Source organism: Callorhinchus milii, unplaced genomic scaffold (assembly GCF_018977255.1).
Source record: "Callorhinchus milii isolate IMCB2004 unplaced genomic scaffold, IMCB_Cmil_1.0 Scaffold17, whole genome shotgun sequence".
Taxonomy (NCBI): Eukaryota; Metazoa; Chordata; class Chondrichthyes; order Chimaeriformes; family Callorhinchidae; genus Callorhinchus; species Callorhinchus milii.
This window is the reverse complement of record NW_024704758.1, coordinates 7,952,881-7,974,255: the sequence shown is the minus strand read 5'-3', so window position 1 is coordinate 7,974,255 and position 21,375 is coordinate 7,952,881. Positions and strand designations below refer to the sequence as shown.

General features: G+C 35.9%; 1 protein-coding gene across 2 annotated transcripts in view; it reads left to right on the top strand.

Annotated features, from left to right (window-relative positions):
- The window catches only part of sbf2 (SET binding factor 2), a 160,566-nt gene that overhangs the window by 41,091 nt on the left and 98,100 nt on the right, over positions 1-21,375 (top strand). For both annotated transcript variants that reach the window (XM_042341627.1, XM_042341626.1), the window contains exons 3-5: positions 10,974-11,111; positions 19,227-19,346; positions 20,528-20,638. In XM_042341627.1, the coding sequence (XP_042197561.1) occupies positions 10,974-11,111; positions 19,227-19,346; positions 20,528-20,638 (369 nt within the window). The remainder of the gene's footprint in view (positions 1-10,973; positions 11,112-19,226; positions 19,347-20,527; positions 20,639-21,375) is intronic.

Here is a 21,375-nt window from a genome sequence, read left to right as displayed (position 1 = left end):
AAACACCTAAAACAAGTGGAAGAGGTAACTATTATCATTCTGTCTTCGGTTAGTTCATAAAGTTGTTATGCTTGTCCTTTAAATTAATGCTATGCAAGTATAAGGTTATAGGAATTGTTTACACAGAAGACAAAAAAACTATTCTGAAATCTTATGGTCATCCCACTTTTGTTCCACCCATCCCTGGTTTCCACTTTATCCTAAGATTTATCCCAGACTGGGACTTTAAATTGGAATTTTAGCTTGCAGTACATGCCCTGTTCTCTGGCATTCCACGTGTCATCACTGAAAAAGCAGACTACAGAGATAAATGACCTGGCAGTGCTGAACTTTAGCAATGTGGTTTAAATTTTGTTCCCCACTGAATAAGGTCAAGTCTGTCCTTACTCCATTTTGCATTAATAAGGCTCAAGACTAGTTAATGAGGCATTTTCCCCTCATCTCAATAATCTGTTGACAAATGCTACCTTTCTTTGCTCTTCCATTTTAGAGCATGTTGCCATTGAAATGTCTTTGGTAATGGATGTTATGTTGCCATATCTTTAGTTGAGTATTTGTATGTCAGATTTTATTCTGTAGGATTTGAATCCAAATTCTGTAAATTTTTGTACAGTTGCAGATTTCACTACTTCCTGTCCTGTGATTTGTCTGGTTAAGAGATGTTGGCATTCCTTTTTAATCCCAAAGCAGAGAGTAATCTTGCACAACATGCACACGGCTGCTTTGATTGCCAGGTTGCTGTTGATTCAATTCAACTGTCCTTATAAAGTATAATTTAATAATGGATGTTTGTATGCCATAGGGAGTTAACAATCTTTCCTGTACCAGATGTATTATGAATATAATGCTGTTTTCTTGTCTGTAACAATAGCCAGTCTGGTTTGCCATCTCACAGTTTCTGCTCCCCCTCAAATTCTTAAGTATGCATATACACAAGAGGCTGAGTTTTTCTAATTTTAAAAAAATTCTTCCTCTGAATTCTTTTGACAGCTGGTCACGTTTGATTGGAAGTTTTCTGATTCACCACAGTTCAAAGTTGCCCTTTGGGTCCTGGTTTAATCTGTACTGAACCTGTAAGGTTGAAATGCCTCGGAGTTCTTTGTTGTCATAGCCAGTACCAATAACTACACATGACACGTATCTCTGAATTAGAAATTTATTAGAAAAATTGCACTAGATAATAGCACTGATTGTAATTGTTACCGTGAATGTCTCAGCAGCAGGCTGAATAGTGAGAACAGTATTGACAATAAGGTTTGTGTGCTTGAAGATGAAATATAAAATTGGACCATTTGTACTTTATAACCTTACTAATACAAAAATAACAAATCACTGTAGGTTCTGTCACGACACTACATTTCAGCTGTTAGGTTTTCGTAAGCCTTCGTCCCCGATTATGACAACTGTTGCTAGTACCATTACCTATTGGAGATTGTTTGTCTTTTAAATATCGCGTCAACTGTTAATCTTTTGCGACTTGGAAGTTAGAAATGACTAGAAGTGGGTAACTTCAGGTTTATTAATTATCCTGGAATTTGGCCCAGTTTAAAGAATTTTGCGTTCAGTATGCGAGATTTGATTTTTCCATATGCCATAATGATTCTCGCTGTTAAAGCAGGCCATAGTAACAACGAGTTTTTAAACTATTTTGTTTGTATTGCAACTGGATATCTATTTGCAGAATTGTATCTTCCCAAATGGTGGTTGAGGATTTTCTTGGGGTGGGGAAAGAGGAAATGTATTGAATTGTAAATGGTCTTGTGTTGGAATGTGCATCCAATCTCTGAACGCAGAGGAATGTTATGCATTTGTGTTTCTTGGAGTGGGGAGGGGAGGTAGACGGACAAGAGTGCAAGTATGAAGCAAGTTGTAGCATCTGATTCATGTGATGAAATAAAAATAATCAACTTCAACTTTCACCCACCAATATTTTTGGCAGGCAAAGAAATGCAAGTAAATTGTTGTCAGTGTAATAAAAGGTATCAACATTCATTGTATTCTGGTTGTTTAATACCAGAGTGTTTGAGGACTGTTTAATTTATATTACCTTTTATTTTAAAGGCTGACAGTATGTAGAATTGGCATGGATTATTCCTAAAGAGTTTTTTTCATTGCTGAACTATGCACTTATTAATAGGTGTCATTGAGGTATTACACTTTGTTAACCTAAATAGAATAAGAATTTCATCATGCATTTTTGCCGAATGTTGAGGGACAGATGAACTAGGGGATCTTTTCTAAATAAAAATTAAGAAATTTATATGTACCTTTTGCTATATGTTGATTTTAGACTTTGAAACATTTACCAAATGTATCAATAAGGTATCCTTTATACAGTATCTAAATATACACACATTGATATTTCCGGATGAGTTGGATGTGTGTAAATAGTTATGTTTTTATTTTAATTATTTCACTATTGTATCATGTTCTCGTACTTTGCACAAGTTCTGGCAGTTTTCATTTTGCAATTCTCACTTGAAATAGTCCATATTGACTGTGCTTTCGGCATCTTTTCCCCTCCACACCCCTATTGGCTCCTGTCCCCAGCACAGGTGTCCAGCCGGTACTGTTAAGTTCTTTGCGACATCCTCCCAACATAAAAGACACTATATAAATCCAAATTTGTAATTGTGTTTTATTATTGACAGTGAACTATTTGCTCACCAACATAGAAATGAAAGGAAAATACAGATGTTGGAATCCTATCTGAAATAAAAACAGAAATGTGAAAATCCATAGCCAAAATCTGAAAGGCAGAGATAAGCTAATGTATCAGATCATTTGATCATTTGCCAGTTCTGATGTCCAGAACGTGAACCTATTATTTTCTAATGCTGATTGGTAAGCTAAGGATTTTTAGCATTTCTATTTTTGTTTGTGCTCACCAATGTGATCCACTTAGGTGCTGTGATACTGCCGGTCTTTCAATCATTAAAATTATCTATCGTGTGCTTTGAATACCTATACACAATAAGTCCCATTTATAATACTGTCTTTCATACATTAGCTGCATTGTTAAACCCACGAGGCACAAATTTTATAGGATTATTTTGTCCCCATATATGGGTATAACAGAGCATGCTCACTGTTAAAACTCTTAACAGCTGTGTTCTCTTCAGGCTCGAGCTACATGCTGCACCACAAACGCTCCCTTAGCAACCACACTGCCACTGGTGAACAGGAGGCCGAAAATAGCCAATTAAAACAATGCCGACTCACAACTATGATGAGAAAACCAGAACCGATGTTTTTTTACTTTGCATATCAATGCATCTTTAATGATGACGTACTATATTGCCTTACCCCCAGTGAGTTCATTTTCTTTTTATTACGGTTTACTGACCTACCCTGAGGTCCGAATTCAGTATTTAGAAACAAAATGCCTCATCGGAGAAAACATTGGGCAAAGTGTTTATTGCTGATGAATTATTTGGTGGGCCTCATCTTTCAAATAAAAGGTCATCCAATCGGACCTCAATATATGTCCTCTTTTTATATGGTTCCCTATTAGTAAATAGGTTATAATCTGGGCCAATAGAAAAGGGTGGCTGCAATTTTCCCGCGGAATTTGTTATAAACAGTGCCCTCCGCTATAAACCCGCTAAACAATGGCGTTTCTGGCCCGGGGCTCCCGGTGTCTCTATGTGAGTGTGTCTCTCTCCTTTGTATGTGTGCCTCTGTAAGTGGGTCTGTGTGTGTCTCTCTGTTTGTATGTGTTTGTGAGTGTCTCTGTGAATGTGTGTGTGTGTGTGTGTGTGTGTATATCCCTTTCACTGGGAATGCGTCTCTCTCTGTGTCTGTGAGTATGTATCTCTCGCCGAGTGTGTGCATCTCTTTGTGTCTGTGTATGTGTGTGTCTCTCTCTCTGGGTCTCTGTCTTTGTGTGCAGTGCTGGGCCCTGAGAGGCAGGAGGTGGTGAGCTCCTGTAGCCTCGCAGTCAGGACACTAGTCCTGAGTGTCTGTTTTTCGGTGGATCTCCAGGCCCTTCCAGACTGCCCCCGTAAACCCTGTAAATTTCCCCGCAATTTGAGGCAAATATTTCTGCACATTTTTATTGGCCCAGGTTATAAACCAGTTTTAGTATATGAATAACTATGGTTAGGTTGTCTTTCTTCATGGGGGGTGGGTGATGGGGGGCTGTACCTGCATGCGTGATATCCCTGAATACTGTGGCATTTGCTGTTTAGTTCCTTTTCCCACGATTTTCACATAATTTCTGCTTTTTTTTGACATTTCCTAAAGTTACAAGACGATCTCAAGAAGTTACAACTTTGAATCCTTTGTAATACCTTTGACATTATCTCACAGGATTCTGGAACATTTTGACCAGACTGGTTTTATCCCACGATACTGCAGTTATCTGAATTTATGCCAAATAACTTTGGCATTATTCCCAACATGGCATATGACTTGCAGTTGATGATTAGTCTCATATGGCAATACTTTATTCTTGCAACTCACTGCTCTCGTCTTAGCATGTCTCCTCAAATTGGATTTTTATTGGAGTAACTACATTTTGTATTTACTGCAGTCTTGCAATAAGAAGCCTTCTGAGGTTAGAGGTTATTAAATCATCAACAAAGAGTTTATGCTAGTTTAACCTCTTTTTAATAAGGTACCCATTTAGGAATTCAAAAGTAAAATTCACTGTTAGAATCAGGACAAATCATTTTGTAGTTTTAACAGTTGAACAATTCCAGCAATTTCCAAAGAACTCGCAAGTAATCAAGTTTGTTAAGAACGCATCAAAACATGCTCAGATGTTCTGATGTAGACCTTCTCCAGAAACAGTTCTGGTTTCAAAACACATATTTCTTAGGCGAGGTATGCTTGGACAGTCTTCTTGTGTGATATACAAAGAAGAACAGGAGAAAGAACAAAGTATTTTGCTGTGTGACACAAACCACACATATTTAGCAGAGCGACAGCAATAGCAGAATTTAAGTTATTCCATAAGGGAAGCCATCATCACCTTGTGGGTCTGTAAGTTTACCATTCTACAGTCAATTCACTTTACAGAATATTCTGTAAAGCGCTTTGAGATATCTTGAAGATGTGATAAGGCACTAAATCAAACGGAAGGATTCTTCTTATTATTACTCTCACACCATATCTACATGACTTAATCCAGAAGATTTATTGCAAGTTTTGAAATGTTTGTTATTCTCCTGATTTCCAACTGATTCTGCTGCTGACCTCAGGGGTCAGGTGTTAGTTCTCTGTTGTCAGATTTCAAACTAGCATGACAGCCTTGCTATTTCAGGAAAAGGCATAGTGTATATAGATTCTAGAAATACCTGAAATTCATTTCACAATTGCCTCACAGATACAGAAAGAGAAAATTTCAACCTTTCTGGGTAGTAATTTACTGTGCAAACTAGGCTATAACTAGGCATTGGGACACTGCTGTGCACAATTGGCTGCCGAGTTTCGCCCCCAAAACATATAGTCAATTCACTTTACAGTATATTCTGTGAAGTGCTTTGAGACATCTCGAAGACGTGATAAGGCGTGATATCAAATGCAAGTATTATTATAATAATCATTCACGATTAAGCATAAAATATCTGCATTCCATTTTATCACATTTTTGATATTCTACCCTCTTACAATTCAAATCAGAATCTGATTGTCATTCAGTTGCGTAAATATCTGGGGCGCCCTCTGTTTTTATTTATTGAACGTGGAAAATGTGGTCGTTGAGTCAATTTTCATCCCATCTAGCAAGGTTCATTCGGAAATAGCTTTTCAACTAGGTTCTGATATGTAGCACAGACTGTGGTGTATTGCATTTAGATAACAAAAGATCTCTGAAGTGAATGAAAGTTTACATTGCTGTGCCTATGGCTTCCTACAATCCATTTGCAGGATCTACAAAATAACGATGTAGACTTGTCAGGGCATCTTTTACAAAGCGATATCCTATTAGCTTCTCCTCCTCCGCTTCAACCTTGGTGATTTCCAACTACCATACTGGAGCAATCTGGAAAGTCAAATCTGTCTTAGATGAGGATTTAATTTGCCAATTTCTATTGTCATTAAGTGTCATTGGTCATGATTGAACTGATGGGTCAGTGCACGATAGAGATTAAATGACTTGAGATCTTCTTACGTTTGTTTACAGACTTTTCAGTCTGTCCACTGGAACATTCTGAGTTCATCAGTCTGTTCCAGTGGACAGACTAAAAACAGTGAAAGTTACAAAGTTAAAGCAACCTCATAATATTTTGCTATTTTGAATTCCTGCACTTATTGGTGGTGGTTAGCATGTTACTGGAGTAATTCATGCTCTTTGCAAGACGTATTTAAAATTCTTCCTCTACTGTAATTTTCGTTTGTTTTATAAATTGAATACAAACAATAAATGTAGTGCCAAATGAACTGACATTTTAATATCTATTTTTTATTAATTTCTCTCCAGACAGTTGTCCGTTGCCAAAAATCAAAATACTTTCTGTGAATGTGTTTGCTATTACATTTATTGCATTTTTTGTAAAGTGGGATAGTTCAGTTTTAATAAACATTTTAATAGTGGGAGTCTGCAAGTCTACCCTACCACAATTATAATTTAATGATTAGGCTTGAGCGTCTGTTGCATTGTAGGTATCCTCGTTATTATCTATCCAACCCGAGCATCAAATATTACCATTTTAGTTAATCAGCTGCCAGTGTTGTGCCTACATTTAGATCCAGAGCAATACGTCTCCAGGTATTTCTGAACCAGCTGATTATATATGAGGGAATCCTAATTTTTCATTCAGAGATCCACAAAATTGCCATGGAGAGATTAATGGTCTTTGCATAAATATAACTGACTTATCTAAGGTGCAGACAAGTGATGCTCTCACAGACTGGTTAGTTTAACAGTAAAATTCATCATTTGAGATTCTTTGGTGCTAACATATTTGCAGGAGCATTAAAGGCATCTAGTAGCCTTGTGGGTTCAAGCCTCATGTTGTATTTGAACTCACAGTCAAGGCTGACACGCCCAAATGCTGGGACTGTGCAACATTATTGGAAGGGCTATCCTTTGGATGAGATGTTAAACTGGGATCCTGTCTGCCTCTTCAGTTAAAAGATTTCATGGCGCTCTAATGTACCTTCAACAACAAATAACCTAACATGTTAAAGAAAAAAAGGACAATGTAAGACAGATACTGGTATTCCCTAGGTATTTATTTTAAAAATGTGTCTCCCTTTGTAAACAAATGTAGGTTAGCTTGTGCACCTATGTCAACAATGCAGTTAATAGTTTCTGTCCAATAGTTGCTTTTATGATTTCCTGTTTTTGACAGGTGTTTCAAATAGGGGTGTACGACATTGGACCATAATATGTAAAGTTGTAATTTGTTCTATTATAAACATGATATTCTACAGCAACTTTTTAAAAAATGTAATCTGGTTTTCCTTTAATCATTTCAAGTGCATCAATAATAAAATCTGTCAAAAAAGTTCCTTGTTATTTAATAGTGTCAAATAACATAGAGCTTTTGCAATGGTACTCAGAATATGGCCTGGGAACAACTTTGTGGTCCACTTATGGGCAGACTTACAGCTTCATGTGTCTCTAGATTTCCATTCATGGCCCGACTGTCTGCAGGATATTGCCAGAATTTGTATTTACTGCTGTTCCTTCCAGTCTTGCAATCCAGTGAGAAAACAGAAGGGAATGTTTTTCGGAGGTGGGTCTAACCCAAACATCCACAGGGCAAGCAAGAAAAGCTGTATTAAATTGATAGGATTTGCCACTCATTCTTGTGATAGAAATCCATTCTAATGTTGGGAATTGCATGTACATGTCTCCTAATTCCATGGTGCATTGTTTTGAGTTATCCTGGGATTATGACCTGAGACTAAAGTTGCTCAAGACCCTTCTATAAAATACGTTTGACATAAAAGCAACAACTTACATTTATATAGCGTCCCTCACGCAGGGTAATATCCCAGAGTGCTTGACAGTAGTGGAGAATGACACCGAGTGGGGAGGTGACTGTGGGCACGGTCAAAAAGGAAGGTCTTCAGGCGTGATCTGAAGATGTGGGAAGGAAGAGGCAAGCAAGGCAGAGGGTTAGAGGAAGAGTGTTCCAGATTTTCGTAAAACAAAGTTTTTTTTGGGTTATAATTGTTAGGTGGAACATTGTTCTGTATTTTTAGAATCTAATTTGTATTTATAGGCTGAAGTTATTTGAACTGGTGAATCATAACTGTTTACGGGACATTGCTGTGTGTAGTTGGGCTGCCGTGCTCACCTACAAAATACACAGCCACTCTTTGCAGTAAATCCCGTGAAGCGGTTTGGGACGTCATCCCGACGTGAAGGCTCTGCACCAAATGCAAGATGATCATTTGAATCTGTCTATACGTGTCATGAATTGGCTTATGTGAGGAATGGATATAAAATACAGTGAGGTTTGTCTTAATGATTACCTTTGTGTTGGGCCCCTATTTCTCCAGTCCAACCTCAGGTGCTCAGTCAGCAGCATGAAGTGTTGTGAGATATCCTCTCGATGCAAAGGATACTACATACATGCATATTGTAATGTAATCTATTAATATTTTAGATAATCCTAAAGCTAAATTAATTTCTCTGTTAAGCTGTACTTGGGCTGGTGCCATACCACTATTTCCTTGTTAGAATTCCTATAGTGCAATATATAGCACTACTGATGCTGGCCTGACTTCAACTATGCTGATCTTTTTAAGACTTCCAAGAGATGTTTCTTCTTGCTGTTGTAGTATAGCTGCAGGCTTAATGTCCATCTACGTATGTAGGTATAATTTCAGTCATTATGTTGCACTCCTGAAATTGGAGACGATACAGCAAGGGTAACTATATTCGGCATTTTAGTTATAAAGATAGGCTATTATAGGTTCACACTGGAGAAAAGAATGCTCAGGAGTATTTAAATATCAAAAGGTTCTGCAGCATGTTGATAACAGTATAAACCCAAATATTTAACATCGAAACAAATTATAAGAAGGGAGCAAAAATTTGAGCTTGGAAGAGTTAACTGCATTACACAAAAGTTTATGCAACGCATTATGTAGTGAGAGATGATAGTGTGTGAATTTTTTTTTCTGCTGAGGGACTGGCCAGATGGGCTGCAAAGGCCATTTCCAACTCTGTGCATACCTAAGTACCTTTTATTTTTAACCACTATTGAGTTCATTTCTGATTGAGTGCAGACTGGTAAGGTGTTCCATGTATTTTATTGCATACAACTATAGTTTCAGCAAAATGTTGTGATCAATCTGTAGAGCTTGTGCACCATTGTAAAAGTGCTGTACGTACGTCTTGTACTGAAACTGTTCAGTAGCGGTTTAAGACTATTTCAGATGCAATTGGAACATGTTTACAATTTCTGGCTAAACCTGAATCTCTATCTCTTTCTAATCTTGTTTGTAAGCACGCCAATTAGCTGGGCTATTTTTGGTAATGCTTTATGATTCGTTCATCCGGTACCTTTTTAGATGGCTGTATGACCGAAGCAATGCAAAGAATTGTAAATTTGCATAAAGAGGGGAATAGTAGAATAATATACATTAATGCAATCTTTGCTCTTTTCCCACGACATACATTATTTTGGTTGTATTGAATTATGCAAGAAACATATTTAATAATAATAATAATCCTTGCATTTGATGTAATACAAGAATTATATCAAAGGCAAGGATTGAGTTTTGCCCGCAAAATATTCATTCAATTCACTTTACAGTATATTCTTTGAAGCGCTTTGAGACGTCTCGAAGACATGAAAAGCAATATATCAAATGCAAGGATTATTTAAATAGCACCTTATCACATCGTTGAGATGACTCGAAGCACTTCACAGAATATACTGTAAAGTGGATTGACTGTATATTTTGTAGTTTCATTTTGCACATAATTTTAGTTTCTAAAATTTACAAATAAAATGACAAGGCACATAAATAACAGTATTTCCCAAATAAGATTATTTTAATAGATAAAAATGAGCCACTTATTTGAGAGCTTGACCAAGTTTTGTTCTGTAGTGTTGCTTTAACCCTTTACCAAAATGCCATTAATGAATTATTGTTGATTTGTTTTACTAATTTTATTTGATAAATAATGTCTTAGTTGAAAAGTCGTATCTCAGTCTCCACTATAATAGTTCAGTTCATGAAGTGCTACAGTTGCATCTCAATAACCCATCATCTGTTTTGCTAACAAATATGCTTGGATCAGGATTTTTATAAACTACAGATAAAAAAGCCAGTTTCTGAATTTTTGGGTGAAAGATCCTTTTGCTGTAATTATTCATTCTGCAAATTGGTGTAAACAGAAACTGACAATGCTAAACAAGAACATATTTTACACAAACACAAATTAGATTTCTGAATTGCACTGATGACATTTGGTAATCGTTTAACCTTTCTAATGTGCACGTTAGAATATAATTTTGGGGCACCATTATATGGAACTCTGTACAATGGGAGTGAATCTGAAGAGATTTGCTATAACAACAAAAACAACTTGGATTTATATAGCGCCCTTCAAGCGGGGGAGTGCTTCGCAGTGGCGGAGTTTGGCACCGGGTTGACAAAATGCTCTGTTTGCATTCAGTGCTTTGATCTAATATAAGTTTGTTAGAATAGAATGAAAAATGAGTCTCAGAAGGTTAGAGCTAATTTTTCAGTGAAATCCTCGGAATTTCTTTCCATAATTTGTATCTTGTTTTTTTTGAACCTATGAATGAGAATCATGCCAGCTTGGGTAATTAACTTCTACCAGATATATAATTTTGTCTTTGCTGTTCCCAAACCTGTATTGGGAGAAAGGTTTGCTGGGAAAAGAGAGTGAGAAAATGCAGCGGCATATGGCTGGAACATGCTTTCTCCACACCATACATATGTAACCCTTTTTGTCTGAGAGGTTAGCTTATATCAAACTGTTCAAATGATTTTTAAAAAGAAAATCAATGTTTATTTATTTTTTGTTTTCTTTGCAGTTTTGTCAACCCGGTGGCTGGCAGCTGTCCAGTGAGCGAAAGCAGCCGACGTATTTTGTGGTAGTTCTGACCGACATCGACTCAGATCGTCACTACTGTGCATGTCTAACTTTTTATGAGGCTGAGATTAATTTACAAGTAAGTACAATATAAAGCACGTACATGATTACAACTTTACTAGCTTTAAGCAATTTCACTGTTTAATTTATATTATGCTCTGCTAAAAGCACTGTGAGGGAATGAACTCCCCGCCACACCCAAGATTATTTCTACCTTAGAGTGTCGCAGTTATTCAGCTAATTGTGGAAATGTATGCAGTGCTGAAGAACTCCTAGTTAATTGGGGAAGTGTACCAGCAATGGAAACCCAACAAGAGGAGCAGGTCAGGTTTGCCAACGCAAGTCACTGGAGTAATGAGAATGAGAAAGTCTTAAGACCTATCTTTTCAATGGTGCTTTTGGTCCCCTTTCCCTCCCATCTCCAGCTCGGGCTCCTACTCAGCAGTATGAAGCATCCTGTCAATGTTAAAAGCACGATATGAATGTCAATTATTGTACGTAGATTTCAGGCACAGTTAAGTGCAAGAGAAAATCTGAAGATAGTTTGTATTTTTAATGTTCATAAATATGACCATTTAGAATAAATAGTCTGACATCAAACTTTAGTTATGCTTAATTTGCTGTGTACCCTTCTTAAACCCAGAACATGAGAGCAGATTGATTGCAGATTTCTTGGAATTAATTAGTGAGTTTAATGTCTAATATGACAACTGCTGCAACAGTAACAATATAACAGTGCAGCCCTAGGACCGACCTTCTAATGAGGGAACTCTGAAATTTAAATGGATAAAAATTAATTGACGTTATGAATCAAAGGTAAAGGATATATTTTCATTTTCTGTTTCCACTGATTAAACATTTTTTTTAAATAAAATGAAATTGTCTTTCATTTTAAAACCTTTAGAGGTATGGGTATATTGTAAGGTAGCAAGAGAGTTTTGGATCAATAGAAAACGGACAACGAAAGTAAGTCAGTTGACGTTCCTATGTGAACCATGGATTGCATCTTTGAGAGAAGGTAATTTTTTTGTATCTTGTACGATAAAATTATTATTCTCAACACAATTTATAATTTTATTTGCCAGTACCTTGAACTTCAAAATACTGTACATCAAAACCACTTCTAATGTTTTATTAGAAGATGGAAAATGATTCATACAGAAATCTGTGAATACAGCAATGTCTGTTCCCAAATGATGATTCACCGGCAGCTGATTCTTTATGGTAGCACAAGTCTTTGACCTGATCTTATTGTTTTAAAATGTTCATCAAGAATAGTACGGAAGAATCATTTATGAGTAATTTTTAACAACATGGAATGACGCACATCGAAGAGCGAAAATGCAAATCAAACAAATTTGCATTTCCACTGAGGATCTACAATATAGAGAAATTGTCAACCAAAACAGATTTTTTGTTTATCCTTTTGTCAGTGCTTATATTGTCTTCAGAACTTATTTGTAGACCATTTCTGCAGACAATATTTTGCAGCTGAGTTTATCTCACATCACTAGAATTAATCTACTCAAATTTTAGTTTTCTTCCAAGAACCCGGTTCCCAATCAAAAATGTTGTTGTTGATCATTATGACTGAAGTGTGCACAAAAGGCTGTATCTACAACTGTAAATCTTTGGCTGATGACTTTGCCTCAATTATTTCTGGATGAAATGCCAAAAAAGAATTTAGGATTTTAATGTTGCAACTCGTTTATCAGCTATCTGATTTTTCCTCTTGCACAGTTGCCATTGAATTTTTTAAGGTCCCTTTAACCTTATAGATAGCTTTCATTTCCTTCTCTTGCTCGATGGTCAATCCAATAGGTTTTGTTAAACATGCAGAGTTCGAGGTTCTTCTGTGCAGATATGACAATTATGAATTATTAAGATAAAGAATGTGTATAAATTCCACTCTAATGACTAAATAGCCCGACAGACTCTATCGTTGTTACCAGTTGTCTGAAGAAACAGGAAGTTTTGCGTAAACAGTCAATGGAGCCATCTACAACCAAATTACGAGAAAATTGCAACTTTGAAGGGATGTATTTCAAAATATCACTTTATGATGATCATAATCTTTGAAAAATGTATCCAAATTATAAACCATTCAAACCAGTATTAAATAAAGAGAACTAAAAGTTTGCTGGTCTTCCACTTATAGGTAAGGTAATAATCCTTCCACATTCAAATTCAGCAAGAACAGATTAATTGTTTATTCTTATTGCTATTTGTGGGATGCTGCTGGTAAAGATTAGCAGCTGTGTTTACATAACAGTCACTTCACTTCAAAATACATCATCGTGTGAAATGTCTTGAGTTTTCCCGTAAGCATTATTTAAATTGTTGTTCATCTGTCTTTGTATTCTAATGTTTCATACCCACTTTAGCTAGTTAAATTGACAAGATATGTTCTGTTTTGTCGCACATCCCATTAACATCATACAAACTGGCAGATTTTTATGGGTTTCTAGTGATAAGGAAGTCATGATGTCAAATTCTTGGTGTGTACAATGTTAGTACATAGCTCTCATGAACAATTAAGTACATTTGATTACAGTTAAAAATGCTTCCTTATCACTATGTAACTCATTGGTGTAAATGTATAGGGATTAGATTGGAGTTAATCCAGACAATTATAGATCTGGAAAATTAAATACACTGTAGTCCTGTAGGAAATACCAACAGTTTGAGTAGACAATTGTGGATTGATACCTCATAATTTCATGTGATTTCTATTTTAGAACTAATCAAACTGATGTTCTTAGTGTGGGGTCAGGGATTTTAGTAGCCATTGTGAAAGGACGTAATTATCCCAACTAGGATCTGGATTATATTAGAACTCAATTTAATACATATTAAATCACTGCAATGGTGAACCTGTGGAACAGGCTGCCGAGGGAGACAGTTGAAGCAGGAAATGTTGATTCTTTCAAACACAGATTAGTTTTCTTTTAGGAAATGACATTATGGGATATAGTACGTAGGTAGTTTGGGACATTTGTGCATGCAACCCCCACCCAAGAAGGTGGAAGGCAAACTAGATGGACCTTGGTCTTTTTTCGTCAAGCATTTCTTATTTTCATATGTTCAATGGAATCTTGATTATGAACATCTCTGATTTTTGCCACTCTCCACTCACCTGCCCAGCTATAGCTCTGAAATCATTTTCATCCTGATATCACTCACGTTATGCCCACAAACTTCAATCTAAGGTGTGAAGCAAACTGATCAGGTTGTGTGACTTCTTAGGAAAATCTAAATCAGCCCATCTTTGTGTTCAGCAAAAAGCTGGCATATGAATTCTTGCATCTGAATTCTTCGGAATATCATTCACTTTCCAAATAATGGCAGCTGATAACATAGATAATTTTCTCTTTGTTTAAATACCATCTATATTATTATCAACAAATACTCTCTCTCGTTAATGTGCTGTATAATTTCTACTATTGAAAGGATATAAGAAAATTAACTGATTCACAGTAAGGACTTGCATGGGTGTTTCTAACTGAGTGGGTTTAAATTTATTTTAAACAGTCTATTTATTATTTCAATAATAATGATGCTTGTATTTGATGTAGAACCTTAGCATGAAATGTCTCAAAGTAGTACACGTAGTGAGTTACGTTGCAGGATAGTAACCCATAATTTTGTAGCAAGATCACAAGTTATTCAATAAAAATATTTTTTAACTTTTATGTAGGGGATTGAGACAGTGTTGATTTTTACTGGCACCAGGAACTGTTTGTAGTAAGAGGTTTGATAAACATATTTCATAAGAAATGAATTTCATCATTAAAAAAAACAACCAAAATAGCCAGAAATAAATTAATTTGACTATTTGAACCGTAGATTGATGTTTAATGTAAGTTATGTAATAAAAATTCTTGTGGAAAGTTGTCAATTCCTGAAGGTCAAACTGTACACTCTGAAGGAATAAAAAATTATTCCAGGATGGCTGATAACTCAATGTTGCAGCATTTATTTCCCAACCAGATGGTTTCAAGTTTACATTGGTTGAACTTGGGACTTTCTCAGGCATTGGGGGAACTGCTGGCAAGACAGTATCATAATAGGGATAATTTTGCTCAAAGGAAGAAAAGACTGATGCTACTTGTTATTACTGCTTCCATAAAATTCACTCCTGAAGTGTTTGTATTGTTAGAATGAAATCCTTTTTGATTCTGGTATTCGAGACATGAGCCGGTCACACAATTATCTCTTGAATCATATTTAAAAACATTCCATTGAAAGTTCCCGAGTTCTACAGTGGGCTGCCACACCTCCGAGCGATCAGCAGGGATGGTATATGATGGTATATGAACTGCATCATCTCTGAATACTGTGCTATAATATTCAATCAAGTGAAATTTATTTTAATTGTAAGTATAGTAGTGCTTTTAAGAAATTAAATATTATAATATTTAGAGATGGTGTTGTCCAACATCATCCCCCCCACCCCATCTATTGAGGAAAAAATGAAGCAGGCCAGTAGGTGGCAGCAGAATTTCCATTATCGTTGTGTTCCCTGAAGAACTGCAATTTATTAGTGTTTTAGGAAAGATTTTGGAAGGCAGGAGTAACACCTCAAAAAGATCAGTAATAATGTTTCTCTTCATTTCTAATATTTTTGTATGTGGGAATTGATGAAACTTTATGATTGTAAATATATTCAAAACTTTAGATGCATCTGTCACTACAATTTAATTTTTTAAAACTTCGATATTCTTTTCAATTTCCTGGACTAAGAAAACTTTTGTTGCCCCAATAATGAATAAAACATGTTTAATTGTTCTTCCCTTTCTCTTACCATCCCTCAACCCTCCCCGTCCACGACTCACAAACCATTACTTCTGTGTGTCAATTTAGCCATTATCTACGCTACGCTTGCTCCATTGTATATAATGCTGTGCAAACAAGTAGCTGGCCGTGACAGATGTTACCAACAAGAGAGAAGAAAAAAACTGCATGTAATCATTATTCTCATTTGCCTGGTTACAAGAGAACTCATTTTCTTGAGCATCTGGTAACCTCTCACCAGGTTGTTCCCTATTCTCGATAAAACAAGAAAATGTGGCGTCCTGTAGCTTTGGGGTTAGTGCGCCCACCTCGCAAGTGAGAAGACCCAGGTTCAGTTGCCGGGTGGGGCAAAACCTTAGACAAGTTTTCTTACTCCACACACATGCCTCTGTTTACCAAGCAGTAAGTAGGAACCCACTTGTTAGTATATTGCTGGATGACTTTCCGGAAGTAATAATCCCATCCAAGATTTGGTCACTCAATTCACGACTGTTTGGCTGCTGCATTTCATACACAAAATATATAGTCAATTCACTTTTCAGTATATTCTGTGAAGCGCTTTGAGACGTGATAAGATGCTATATCAAATGCAAAGATTATTATTTTAGTTGAGGATTGATTCTCTGTATGCTGGAAAATTTACTGTGCTGTGTGTGCATATAATGGGAAACCCATGTATTGTTAAAGTTTGCTAAATATAGCAGCACACTAGGTTTGCCCCTAAAAATTTTTAACACTGAAAGTAAAGAAATCTTTATAATGCTTTCTTTGTTTTCTTCCTATGAGTTGCTGCTCTCAGGCACACCTGAATCTTTGGTTTGGAGGGTTTTGATTGTAAGTTTCTTTGCAGCTGCCCTCAGTACTGTTTCATGATCAATCAATCGAATGCATCAAGCAGGTACACAGGATGAATTCTGATTGCTCCCCTCATTCCCAAAGGACTTTGTGATGTTCCATCTAAAAAAAAATTACTAATGAAAGTTCACCAACTTAACTGAACCAAATTAACTGAAATGACCACAAGTATCAGTGAAAATTCTTAAGTGACTGGCTTCTGTTTGCAAATAGAGTAATTAAGTGGTGAAGTTATTGTACCACCAAAGAAAATAAACTGTTGAAAGAAAAAGAATGAGTCTCCAAAGGCCAGAAGCTCATGTTTCTCCTGACTTTGTTTTGAAAGATGTCATGGGCAATAAATAGACTATTGAATGAAAGAGACACGTTTGAAAAATAAATAAATATTTGGATCATCAGACAGGCACTATGTGATATGATTCAAGAAAGACCTAATAGCGAACCAATTCATCATCTTTAGTTTCTCCCTGAAATTGTTCACTGTTGCTGTTGTACATTTAGTTTTGTAATCATTTCTTAAAATTATTAGAAATAAATGCAAAGAACAATATTTTGTATCTTAATATTATAACTCATCAAAATGCACTATTTCTTTTGTTATTATGTGAGGCTGTCCAGTAACAGTTGACTAAATTATTACCTGGATTGAAGGGGCTTAATTATGATAATGAAAAGATGAGTAGATTGGGGTTATATTACAATAATAATCCTTGCATTTGATATAACACTTTAGGAATCAGGTGAAATAAGGAAACTTTCCTAACGTTTTGCCCTGCCCGGGAATCAAACCCAGACCCTCTTGCTTGTGAGGCAAGTGCTCTAATCACTAAGTTACAGGACTCCACATGAATTCCGAGGAGGTTAAGGAGTGATTTGATTGAGTTATTAAATGATGATAGGATTTGACAGGTTAGGCCATGGACAACGCTTGTTTCTGATAAGGGGCATAGCATTAAGATCAGAACTAAGATGTAGGACTGAGGTCAGGGTGTTCCTCACTCAGAGGGTTAAGAAGATATGGAATACTCTGTCCCAGAAAGTTATAGAGGTGGAATCCTTCAGGATGTTTGGCAGTTAGAGGTATTAAAGGATATGGTGAATGAATTGGATTCTATTGGAATAACCATTGGATTAAAAGATCTTCTAAGATCTTGTAAACTGATGCATAAGGCTCAATGGCCTCCTCCTGTTTTCCTATGTGACTTAATTTGAAATATGTGTTGTTTAGTAGATATGTCACACAGGCTGTTTTTGTTGCCTTTTAATCTATGATGGAACCATTGTTGAAAACTTGATAAATAATAACCGAGTGTGCGATACTGACCAGTATAGTCTTTGTTAATGGTGTGAAATCTTTGCTTACGTGCTTTCTTGCTTCCTTTAGCAGGAATTTTGAATTGCACAAGGGAAGTTGACAANTTTTTGTACCAGGTTCCCATGTGAATGAATTGCTCTGATTATTCTCTCACCAATGGATGAATTAGGACTGTCAAAAAGTAGAAAGCATAATTCATATTGCAGATCCGATTTGAACATATTTATTTTATTTGGGAGAGGAGAATAAATGGCCACTGAGTTGCCACAACCAGCCAGCTCAGGAAAACCAACTGGGCCAATTAGTAGCTGGCTGGGTGACAACCCTCAGGAGTAGTGACTTCTAGAACTCTTTAACTTGTGATTTTGAGACTCATGATTTATGAGATTTTGTCTGCATTTAAAGAGCTAGCCTTCACTTACGAGAAGTTTTCTTTCATTTCTAGATGTACAGGTTTAGATTATTTGGACTGGGCTAGCCTGGACATTCTATGATGGTTTTCACATTGAAAGATTTAGAGGCAAGAACAACAATTTAACATGATTGTAATTTGTAGAATCTCGGTAAAATTGTTCAGCATAATATGATACAATAAGTGAAAAGACCCTAAATACATTGAGAGAAGGGTTTAACCAACATTTTTTCTAATTTGCTAATTTTTGACCAAAAAAGTGTAATGGGGGTAAATTGTCTGAGGTGCACCACTTTGTCATTTATTATGTAATTTATTAGAAGAATTTTTTATGAATAAATTCTGCCATTTTGAATATAAATTGCAGAGCTTGTGTACTGTCTATATGCTCTGGAAGTCTTGCCTTGCTCTTGTTCACATTTTATTGAGAGCTCATCTCAGTACTTCCTTCGCTGTCAGCTTTGAGCAGTGTAATTGGCCATTTTTCACCACTGAGAAACTGCATAATTGACTAAGTTGCTTATGCTCAGTGAACAAAATGCCAGGTTTTGCTATCGACTACATGGTTGTGGTTTGCTTCTGTTCCAATTGTGCAGTGCTATGCATTAGGTCAGTGTGAAAAGTTTTGCCTAGTGTTGATCTTAAAGACATAGCAGGAAAAAAGCTGGTGCCTTGGATTCGTAAACAGAAAATGAGTTGACTGTTTTCTTTCTGGCTTTAAAACTTAATGCCAATAAATGCAAGATGATGATATGTCTTTTTGGAGTTTTTTCCCTGCATTAATTTTCTAATAATCTATTTTTACCTTTATACTACAGGGAGCTAAACATAGGGAAACTGAAGGTGAAGAGGATACGGGACTAATCCAACCTGCCCAGTTTTTCGCACCAAAAAGTTTGGTTCTGGTATCCCGATTGGATTATCCAGAAATATTCAGGGTAAAATTGCTTTTATTATGAGTTTTAAAACGGTAGTTTAAGTGTAATTTTCTAAATGCTCTTGAGGTTAACCTCTAATTATTCTACTTGTGTCTTTCAAGACTGCACTATAAGTCAGTGTTTTGCATGATGTGCAGTGAACCATGGTTGGGGTCAGCTGGCAGCAATTTGTTGTGGTAATAGTTGTCTGGAAAGGTAAAAGAACACAAAGTATGATATAAATTAATAACTATTGATTAATTCTTCTTTTAAGATGAAACCATCAGTAATGATTGTAGCATTATTATTATTTATCATTTCATTGAACGATATATTGAACCTGATTCTGTTAGGAAACTGTTTCCCAAGATAATTATTAACTCACGACACTTGATCTGTGATGTAAATTTAGCTCACTTAACTGTTTGACTTAGAAGAAAGGGAATAATGCTGCCATCAACTGGTACAGCTCCTAAGGTTTTTGGTGGAGGTAGCCATTGTCACGAGAATGCAGAGAATATCAAGCGTTGCTTATGGCCAATAATCTGTCTAGTTCAGGGAGTCTTTAATTAAATCAGAAGAAACCAAGTGAAAAACATTATTTTTCCATGTATTCAATTGAGCTAGAATTACCATCCAAATTGTTGACATTGTTACCAAAATATTAGAGTTTCAAGGCCATAGTGAATGGTCAACAACAAATTGCATTTACCTATATATAGCGCTTCACATTGCATAGTGCCTTGGAGCAACGAATGGAAGAGTCAATATGGATTAAGAAACAAAAAATTACGTCTCATTTATCTACCTGAATTATTTGAAGAGCTACCTGAGTGGAGGAGGACTAAATGGTCACTTGAATTTTCAGTCAATATATGATTAAGACTCATAAAATTAATAGAAAATTTGCTTAAGTGTTGAATACTAATATGGTAGTAAAAATAGAGAATGTTCTACAGGGATCTACAGGAAGTAGAGAGTTCTACAGGGATCTTTCCTTGGCCTTCTGTTTTTTACACTATTCTTGAATGATGAGAGAAACTACTACAGCAAGCAGGAATATGGTCTACACAGCAAAATAACATATTGAAAAGTATTTTACAGCTCACGACATATCTTGTCGCTGGATCTCAAGTTGTTACTAAGAAGCTGTTTTTTGAAGTTAGCATATCTGGAAGTTAAACTATGTTCCCTTTTCCTAGGCATGCCTTGGCCTCATTTACACAGTGTATGTTGACAGTCTCAATTTTAACTTGGAAAATGTGATTGCCAGCATTTTTACATGTTTGGTGCCAGTTGCTGGAGGTTCTAAGGTAAGGAGAATGTTGTTATTGTAAATAATTAAGTGACAAAACAAATATTTCTGTTTATTTAGCCAACAATTCAGTTGACTAGACTTTATGGATTTTAAATTTAGATCAGTAATTTAAGGAGTGTATATATATGTACGTGTGTGTGTGTATATATACAAAATATATGTATTGTTTTGTGGATATTTGCAAATGATCTCAAGGCTACCTGTCTCCTCCTTACAAAGAATGACTGATCCTGCAGAGCAAGTGCAGTTCTTTCATCTCTAAATATTAAGAGAGAAAGATTCCTTTATGTTAAGTGTATCCGATTTGACGATCTGCACTTATAATGGATTTTCTTATTCTTGAATGTGCATTATCAAAGCTATACTTAGTGGCAAAAGAAATGTCTCTCCTTCAGAGTACAGTGAATTACCATAATATAATAGAAGGTTATTAAATGTTTCAATATAAACAAAAGCTAATGATACATTTTATTAGAGAAACATTCAAAAGAGCAGTATTTTTATAGTTGGTTTCATAGATCACTAAACTTGCTTTGTTCTTGTGTCCTGTGTTTTTTAAAAAGTTGCCAGATTAAACAAATATACATAGTTTAAATGCAATCTAGGCTAATAATATGTATAACCAACCGTCTCCTCTCTTGGGTGGAAGGCTTCTTTATGAAATAAGTATAGGGCCTTCGGTATAAAACTGCTTAGATTCGGGTACAAATTTGCAGTTTTGCTTAAGTTTTC